We start from the raw sequence: 9,980 nt of genomic DNA, 5'->3' as shown, positions 1-9,980 counted from the left end.
CCTTCTCTCCTTTCCATCCTCTCGCTCTTTCCCTCCTCCTCCACTCTATTCCCCCTCCTCTCTCCTCCCTCACCCTGTCCTAGCTGTTCAGCTTCCACATCCCCGTGTCCCACCATCCACCCTCCTTGTTGCTTTTAAACCCATCTCTACTTTGGATTTCTCACATAAAAAAAAACCACGAGATATTTAACCTCCGTTTCTGATTTATTTCACTTCGCGTTCCGGTCTCAGGCTGCGTCGCAGGAATGACATTTTCCTAGGAATGACCCAGGCTTATCCTTCTTTATGACTGAGCAGTGGTTTGGACCTGACAGGCATTAAAACTTCGAAAAGGACACTTTTGGCTAATGTCAGGCCTGCGAATACCACAATGAGAAATAAATTAATACAATGTGAATTAAATTTGATAACTTTGTGCAGTCCCTTTTATAGACAAGCTTTGTATATATCTAAAACCAGTCTTCTTCGGCTTTCGCTCACTGTATAGTCCCTTGCACTGAATAGGATTTCTATCAATAATTACTGAACGTAAAACTCACCAAGAAATCTATCCAGACAAGATCAATAAATTTTAACACATTCCTCATACGAATTACAAGCCATTGATGGTTGAAAACTGTAGCACACACGCTGCTTCTGGACATGTAATCTGAGTGTGGGAAGAAAAGATCACTCATTTGTAACATTCTGTATAAAAGCTGAAAGAGACTTCTGCGGCTGCCCTGACGCCTGACATTTAGTCTTGCTGGAGCCTGTTCATGGGGGAAGCCCGGAACCTAAAACTGGGATTTTTCCGCAAGGAAATCTTGCTGGCGGTGCGCCTCCAAGCGCGGCTCACTGACCTTCCAAATTGAATTACGCGGTGCTGAAATGTGAAGTGCTCGCCACCTGGGTGGCTGCTTGCTCATTCACATGAGAAATCCAATCAAGAGCCCTCCAAGCCAAGCACCAAAGTTATAGGATAATCCCTGCAAAGGGAAGGAATAAAAATACTGTTCTTCACATTTCTCGCCCGCTTTCATCCCGGAGCCCCTTGGAGGCATGGTGCTGCCGAAGGAAACCCGATCACCTGGGTGACGAAGCTCCAGGGAGGGGGAGGCAGAACCCATCCCCAGCAAGCGCGGTGGGGTGTGAGGACCAGCAGCAGCCTGCCACCCGGAGCCCAGGCGGGCGCTGCCCGCGCTGCGCTGTGCTGAGGGGACTGCGCGGCTCCTGGAAGGGGCCACCCAGCCACGTCCCTCCGCCCTTCCAAGGCGGTGGACGAGCCACGTCCACTGCGCTGAATGCAGACGACATTCACTCGCTCCTACGGGTGACACTTTGCACAAAACTACAAGACATCGCAGGAAAGCCAAGCGCTTGCTGATCAGGATTTCCTATGCGACTTCATTACCTTGCGGACAACTGTAATCTCAAGTGACTTCAGACTGCTTGAAGGAAAAGATTACTGAAATACCAAATATTAGGGTTATTTGAAAAGGTCAGTTGAAAAATCACAATTTTACTACATTTAAAATTCATTAGGAAGTGAAATACTAAATGCAATGATTTTATATGAAAAAGGATTGAAGGAACTAAGCAAGCCCCTTAGCTACGTCCTGCATGTTTGCAAGCCAAGCAAACAGAACCACGCAGGAGGACTTTCAAATGCCACTTCATAGGCACTGTCTCCATGGCATCCGCAGAAGCTCAGATGCCACGGTATTGGCCTGCGTTCAGTATGCCACAGAATTTCTGTGCATTCAGCCACGTTCTTCTGAATACACTTGCTAATACTGTATTTAAAGTAATTTTAACTAATCATCTAACAGCATTACAACATGGTTTTAAAAAGTTTGTTGAAACAAATTTTTTAAAAATTGGTGCGTTTTTGATCAGCTGTGCCTTTCAGATTACTAAATACACATAGTGCTTACCTTGCTAAGTGAAATAAAATCAAATTATCATTTGGCCAGTGGCCAAATCAAAATCTAGGAGATACTTCCTGTTTCTGATATACCCTTTTGGCCAGGCAGGAAAACTTCAGCTATGTTTCATGCTATATTCTAAGTCGACAATAACTCAGTAACTGTAGGGCCCCTCACATTTTCTCCTCTCAGTACGCAGGCTGGGACTTGCATCCTTTCATTTTCACATCGGCTGTGCCACCAGGGCTGAGGGTCACACACCGCTCGCTAGCCGAGCAACTGAGCTGCGCTGAGATGCACAGTGCTGGTGGGTGGGGGAAGCCACGGTGGCCTGTCACAGGCCTCTGGCAGTCTGCTCAGATATGTTACAGCCTTTGGGACATTTCCTTTTCAAGTTGAAAACGTACTGAATTTTATTTCAGTAAATACCTAGCAGTATGATACATTAAATTCATTTTAAGTTTTCTTTCTGCACTTTGGTCCTGTTTCACTTTTTTTCAGAAATATAGCTATTATTATGATTTGTGGATAGGTGTCCCCTCAAAGCCTCATGAAGTCATGGGACAGCTTCTAGAGTTTGTGATCGATTATTGTGGGTGTGGATGCTGCACCTTCCCTGGGCAGGTAATCTGCATTACAGTGTAAGGACGGGAGGGAGGCTGGCTAGCTGCCTGGGCTGTTGCCCCTCCCCTCGCTCTCTGCTCTTTGCCTCCACCATGGAAGGCTGCTGTCTGTCATGTGTCACCCTGCCTTAGAGCCAGTTGAATATGGACTGAAACCTCCACTAACTGTGAGCTAAATAAACCTTTCCTCCCCTCCTCCTACTTTTTTTGTTTTGTTTTGCAGTACCAGGGCTAGAACTCAGGACCTTATGCTTGCCAGGTGGGCACTTGTGCTACTGAGCTATCTCCTCAGCCCTTCTTCTGTAATTTTGAGTGTCGGGTATTTGTCCCAGCAAAGAGAGAAGAGTAACTGAGACAGCTGTGAAGTTACAGTCACTAAAAGTTTCTTTTTTAACTTAAAAAACCCCAGCTTTTTGAATAGACATCTCATTACCAATTCTAGAATTACATGTACATGTTGATGAAATGAAAAGGAATTATACAAAGAACACGAAAGTGATTATTTCCAATTCCCAATAACATTAAAACATTTTCAAATAAATGTTTCCTTTAAATTATATTTTCATTCAGAGTTGTACATGAATATTCCTGGCACGAAGAAGGACTTACTCAATGTTCAGAAACTAAATGAAAAATCTAAAATGGTTAAAATATATGCCTTTATGATCTCTACAAACTTAGTAACTGAATGTGCTGGTTCATTTCTTGAGTTTGCCCCAACTGTACGTGATCTAGACCCCACAAGATCTCATTTCCTGAGTTTGGCCCAACTGTAGGCGATCTGGACCCTCACTGGGCCATGGTCCCCTCTTCAAGGTGACTGCCCTGTGGGTGGCACAGTGCCCACTGTCCGTGTTGCCCCTCGCTGCTGGCCACAGCTGCTGGTCTCCAAGGAGCTCTTGGAGCACTTAGCTGATGGTGTCCTTAGAATTAAAAAAAAAAAAGAGAGAAGATGGAGGAAGAAGAGTGAGTGGAAGAGGAGAAGAAAGAAGAAGAAAGGGCGAGGAGGAAGGAGGGCAAGAAAGAGACTGCAAAGAAGGGAGGAGGAGGAGAATGCGACCATGGAAGAAGAAGGAAAAAGAAGAAAGAGGAAGAAGAGGGAGGAGGAGGAGCAGGCAGAGCACAGGAGGCAGAGGAGGAGAGGCAGGCCTGTCCGGCCCCTCCACCATCCTGGGGCCCCAAATCTCCTTTGTGTGCCGGGGTTCAGGGGCATCCATGTGCCATCAGCAAAGCACATAGAGACGGGTCCCGCGAAAGGTGGAGGAATCCACTAGAAACTCAGTTTCCTCTCGGTGCCCAGGACCCAGATCTTAGAATCGCTGGCCCGACCAGGGGGGACCCGTGAGAAGCGCGTTCCCCCTGCTTCCTCCGACAAGCGCGGCGTGGGCTGCGCTGCAGGAGCCACATCTGGGTCCTGCTCTTCCAGCCTGACCCGACAGCTGGCTTTTCTCTCATTTGTGTGTGAAAAGTAGCCCATTCAGAGGACAGAGATGTTCTAAACAGCACAGAGGTGAAGCCAGTCTCTCGCCTCTTCCTCGAGGCAACCGTGTTCCGCATTCCTCTGACTAGAGAATGCGCTTGGAAAACGCAAGTGGGACAGATGCAGGAAGACACCCGAGACAGCAAGGCCAAGCCCCACTGACGGTGCGCTTTTCTTGCTAAATAATTAAAATCAGTGTCCCAACATGCTGAATAAAATCTGTGACTGAAACTCATGGTTAGCGTCACAAAATGTTAAAACATTCATATGTTTAGGTAATTTCAATTAGAGTTGAATAGGTTTTATACTATAAAACAGAAGTTAGGTTGAAAATTATCTTAGTTGCATACTTTCCCTTAGAATTACTCTGAATGGATATGTGTTTGCACTTTGCTCAGAATCCGATGATTGTCTTATTTTCTTTTTTTTTTTTTGGGGTCTTATTTTCTTTCACACAAGCAATTTGTATGCATATCGTTTTAATCCACATAAAGTTCATTGGGGCTGACGCTACAGAGGACAAATGTTAGAAAAAATACAGTTCCTGGATTTATGATGCAACTTGTTAAATGACATAGTGTCCCTTAGGAATGAAAATTCAAGATCTCCATTATTTGCGTGAATACCTGATAGCTTTCTACAGGTATTTTCTCCCTGAAGCAATTCTGAAAATCATAATCTTGTCCTGAGTGTTTTATATTATATTTCACAGAGTTTTGAACACCACAAAAGAGTTCTGGGATCCATTTGTCACTTCACTTACTGGGCACTGATTCAACCAGCGTATTCTGTGTCCCAGATGCCAGGCAGGGTGGCAGGCGGGGAGGAGTCGCCTCAACTCAGCAGCGAGCTGGACGGAGGCTGGGCTGTGGTGGGCCAGGGGCCACCGAGCCATCGGCAGTGTGGTCAGTCCGAGGAGTGGGCAGACAGCTGCGTGGAGCACACACAGGGTTCTGAGCAGAGGGCGGCGGAGAGCGCGAGAACTCACAGGGTGCGAAAGGCCCTGGGCCTTCCTGGTTGCGCAGACCCCCCAGCGCCTTCCTTTGTTAAACACTTCCGGCCCAGTCAAGTCGCAGATCTGGGAACGTGAATTTCCTAGATCTGCAGTGCGGAGTTGGTTGCACACTGACCGTGACAATGGCCATGCTAAAGTCAAAGTAGCTTGCCGAATTTTGTTTAATTTTGAAAAATTATAATTGTACTTGGTGACCTAAAATAATATAACATCGATCATCAGCAGAAGACAGAACCATAACAATGAAAAATAATACATGGCATAAAAAGCAAATCCCGCAGGGGTGCATGCCTGGGATCCCAGCAGGGTGGGAGGAGGTTCAGACAGGTGGACCGTAAATCTGAGCCCAACCTGGGAAATTTGGTGACTTAATGAGAGCTTGTCACAAAATAAAAAGTAAAAAGAAATGGAAACGTAGCTTACTTAGGTGGAAAGCCCTGGGTTTCATCCTCCTACCTCAGTCAGTCAGCCAATCATGAAATAGAAATCAGATCATTTATTTTTAGAATATCAGATTAGATAGCAATGAAATCTATGCCTTAGATAATTGGCATATCTCCATAGACATTTAAAACTAAAAATCATTGGATGAATCTGCCTTCATCACCAAAACCCCAAAATATAGTTCATTCCTTATTTAGTTTCTTTTTTTAATGCATGAAAATATGACTTCTCTAGATGTTATTTCTGTACAGTGTACAACGCCAAAATATTCTCACGTAGCCTCCAGTAATGGGAAAAGTCTCCGTGCTTAGGACGTCCCTGAGTACACTCAGTCGTGCAGCTGGGCTTAGGAACGGCTTGCTGGATCCGAAGCGCTGGCTCTCGCGACTGCGCTGCCGCGCTTCCAGCCATCCTTAGGAAGGAGCTTCGCTGCCAGCGCCATACCAGGGTACTCCTCCTTCGCGGCGACGCGGGGCGCAAGGGGCACCCCTGCCTCCGGAAGCCGGCATTCGCAAGAGGAGCACATTTGGTTCCGTTTTCAGCATCTGCCGAACTTCTTTGAAGCTTAATTCCTACAGTTCCTGCTGTGGTATTTGAATTGTTCACAAACTATTTTCTTTTATCTGAGTGTGAAAAGGGAAATTGAGTAAAATTGGAACTATATCATCTTTTGTGCAGATAACCTGCCCGGATAGGTTGCTTTTTGGTATCGCATGCCTGCCCTCTAGTGGCTGGAGAGAGTAGTTTTAATTTTACAGCATTGATTGAAGCAACTTTGAACTAAAGTTCTAAACGATGTGCGGTAATATAACTATTATGATCCATCATAATGAAAGTTCTAGAATATTTTAAGGAATTAAACTACATTATATATAAAATTTAATAGAAAACTCATATTTTTAGGAAATTGTCTCTTCATACAAATTATGCATGAAAAATTCAGCCAGGTACACAGAAGAAAATCATGTTTGAAGTAGTTTTATAAGGTGGCATTCATACTTTTAACGAAAAATATAATTCATCTAATAAAAAATACTTGAGATAAACCCTCAATCTGTCATCTTAACAGTCTCTTCTCTTATGAGCCTGCTCAGCTCCCCGCGCCGCAGAGCTGCCGATTCCTGGCCTTCTTAGCGCAGCGGAGCCCCTTTTTTCCCCCAGTGAGGGCTGGAGAAGTCTGGGCGTGTCTTCTCGCCACCACCCCTGCCCCTTGTGGAGCTTTCCTGGTAGAGAGAGCAGTTTCTATCTTTCATGTATATTATTGTCTCAGTTACTCTTCTCTCCTTGCTGAGGCAAATGCCAGACCCCCAAAATGAAGGAAGGAAAGGGTTATTTAGCTCGCAGTCACTGGAGGATTCAGGCAGGCTCAGCAGGCTCCAGGGCAGAGTAGCACACGGCAGAGGGCAGACTTCCGTGGTGGTGGCAAAGAGCAGGAGCAAAAGGGAGAAGTGCGGCACCAGTGGCTGCAGAGGGCAAGTCTGCCTCCCTTATGTTGCATTCAGGCTGTCCACCCCAGGCTGGGTGCGGCGCTCACACCCGTAATCCCAGCAGTAATCCCAGTAGCACTCACACCAATAATCCCAGTGGATCAGGAGTTAATCACAAACTCCTAGAAGCCCACCCCATGACTGCACTAGGCTTTGAGGGGACAACTAGACACAAACCATAATAATTATATTAATTATAATTGTATTATATTAATTATAATTATATTAATCTTATCATCAAAAGTGAGTGAGAGTTGTGATACAACTTTTGTCCACTAAACTATATTTTCTGAAGTCTAGATTTTGTGTATTTTTATGGTTTTAAATTTCCTTATTTCCATACTTGTCACTTGCCAAGTGTTGAGTAGGTATGAAGATCTTAACCAGTGCGTCTCTCTTGCTACGTGTGTGTCCCGCGTTCTGACACGTAGCCAGCTGAGTGAGGTGCATCCCTGCACTGCACTAACGTTCCTGGGCCTTGATCCTGAGTGCGGAGATTCTGCCATGGCTACTTTTCTGTCTCTTACATCAAAATGTAATTCGACAATGAATTCCTCTGTGGGGAACCTAGACTTTATTCTTCTATGCCCTAAATTTTACACATCCATAGTGGATTTTTGGAACAGAAAAACAAAACTATTTAGAATTGCTTGTCTTTATAAAATGAAATATAGCTTATTGCAATGATATTTCTGAAACTTATTTAAATCTTTGAGTTTAATTTGTATTGTAATACATTCCTAAATCTGAAATTACTAAAACAATCATCACTTAAAAAAGGATAGCTAACCCAAGTTGAGAATAAATTTTGCTACACAATGCCTTATGCATAACTCAATTAATTACTTTCTCAAATTTTAAATCATATAAACACACTTAATCTTTTATATTCTTTACAAGTCTTAAAGGTCTCACCAGAGGGAAGAAACTTTGATAAAATTTTAAATAATTTATAAAAAATGAATAAAATCGTTCTCTTAAATTACATTTATACATTTGGTCAAGTGTTTATACATATGCATAAATAATCATAATTCCTTCATTATTATCTAATTCAATATGCTGAATTGGGAGTAAATTTAATTTGCATTGTCTAAACAGGCACTTGAAATACCCTGTGCATGTATAAACACTACTCCAGATTTCAGAATTCATAAAATGTGGGTCACATAACATACAGTCACCATCTCCATATCTTTGAGCCCCCTACCCCGAGCTGTAGCACACTCCCTAGGAAATGATCCATCCAAGGTCACTGTCCCCAGGATGGGCTGGAACCGCTCTCTGGGACAGGGACTGCCCCTACTACCGGGCACCCTGGACAGCGGCAAATCTGACGGCATAGCAACTGTTCTGCATCAGCTGAACAAGCAGGACCCCAGGCCCCAGTGCCTGCTGGGTGTTGGTCCTGCTGGGGTTCCAAATTGTCCCCTCAGATTTTCAGGTTGTTTTAAAAGATGTTTCCAGCTATGGTCGACCCTGTACTTTCTGCAACTTCTAGAGATCCTGCCTGCTCTGCAGCTCCTAGAGCTCTAACCCTCTGAGGTTAAGTCTCTGGTGGCCACTGTGTGGTAGTGAGCGTCATCCAGCCTCCCCGCTCCCTGGTGAGCAGACTGAACAGCAGGTGGTGGTGTCAGATGCATCCTTGGCAGCCTCTCGGCGCTGCACAACATCACGATGGCTGCACTCTCTTGACCCAAGGAGGGCAGAGTGAGCACACACAGATGACACACCCCATACCCTCGCCAATAAGGAAGCCCAGCGGACAGGAAGGCCTTGTTAGTGAAGCAAGGGAAGCTCCGCCCAGGCCAGAACCAGATCCTAGGGTTTGCCAGCTCCTCTCCCAAGTGCTTTGCTCTAGTGACGACTGAGTACTTTCTTCTCTTCCTATTACTGAAAGGAGAGGTCGAGGCAGAAAGGGCAAGGCAGAAAGGGCAAGCCAGTGGCCTGGCTCCCACAGCGGTAGGTGGCCTCCGCAGGACTCCACCGGGCATCCGCGTCCTGGGCTGATGTGTGTTAAAAGGTGAATTGCTGTGCCCCCTGTTTGTTCACAGCCTGTCCTCAGGGTCATGGGCCCTGACTTGCTTTGTGGGCTTTTCCATGCAGGTGGTGAGCTCTTCGCTGGCCTCTATGGGGACTACTGGGGACGCGATGCTGCGCTCACCCGCAGCCTGGGCCGCCTGGGTCACCTCCGCACAGAACCGGATGATGAGCGCCTGCTACGAGGTGGGCCAGTGACAGTGGGGACAGGGAAGGCCAGGTGGGCCGGGTGGGACTGGGAGGCTGCGGGCTCCAAGCTCCAGCTGTGCAGGTTTCAGGCTGTTTTTCCCGGCAATATATAGGAGCTAGAAATATAGCATGTGTCTGTCCTGTCACATCCAAACGCAGGGCCTCCATTGTAGGACCAAATTACCTGCCCTGCAGTGCTGAGGCACTGTTTCTAAGGAAGACAACAAAATATCTGAAAAGTTTTTAAAAATCACCTAGTAAGTTTGTGTGCGTATCCATTTCCTCATGTTAATTGCTTTAATAGGATCACATTTTTTTTTCAGAGAAAAAACCACTATAGGACTAGACAAACGTAACTGCCCCGGAATTCTTTGTGAGGAGTAATTTATTTTTGGCACACTGACATATCAGGCTCAAACATTTTAGGTGTTTATCAGCATGAAACTGTATAATGCTTATAAACTGCACATTATCAATAAACACTATAGACTGTATCAGTCAAAGGTCGTTTACTTAAATGCCTTACACTAAATATGAATACTTGCATGCACCTCTTTAAGACTGAAATGATTCTCCGTAGGCTAGAGCTTCAGTGATCTGCACGTGGGAGGCACACGTGCGAGCTGCACCCGTGAGCTGCCCGTGAGAACAGAGGGCCTCCTCGCTCTCGCGTGCCCACGGTGCTCTCCCGGGTCTGGCTGTGCTCCAGCCCACCTCTACGGATGCTCACTGCACTTCAAGTGTGCAGTGCAGTGGTTCAAAATTCTCTTTCTCCCCTCAACTTTCCAGTTAAAT

At 45.6% G+C, this 9,980-nt stretch overlaps 1 protein-coding gene across 1 annotated transcript in view; it reads left to right on the top strand.

The window, feature by feature from the left end:
• Positions 1-9,980, top strand: part of Sema3e (semaphorin 3E) — a 261,237-nt gene that overhangs the window by 46,422 nt on the left and 204,835 nt on the right. The window contains exon 5 of the mRNA XM_012516491.1: positions 9,063-9,196. Within this exon, the coding sequence (XP_012371945.1) occupies positions 9,063-9,196 (134 nt within the window). The remainder of the gene's footprint in view (positions 1-9,062; positions 9,197-9,980) is intronic.

Source organism: Octodon degus, unplaced genomic scaffold (assembly GCF_000260255.1).
Source record: "Octodon degus isolate 3935 unplaced genomic scaffold, OctDeg1.0 scaffold00108, whole genome shotgun sequence".
Taxonomy (NCBI): domain Eukaryota; kingdom Metazoa; phylum Chordata; class Mammalia; order Rodentia; family Octodontidae; genus Octodon; species Octodon degus.
The sequence above is the reverse complement of the archived record's forward strand: the minus strand, read 5'-3'. Positions and strand labels throughout refer to the sequence as shown.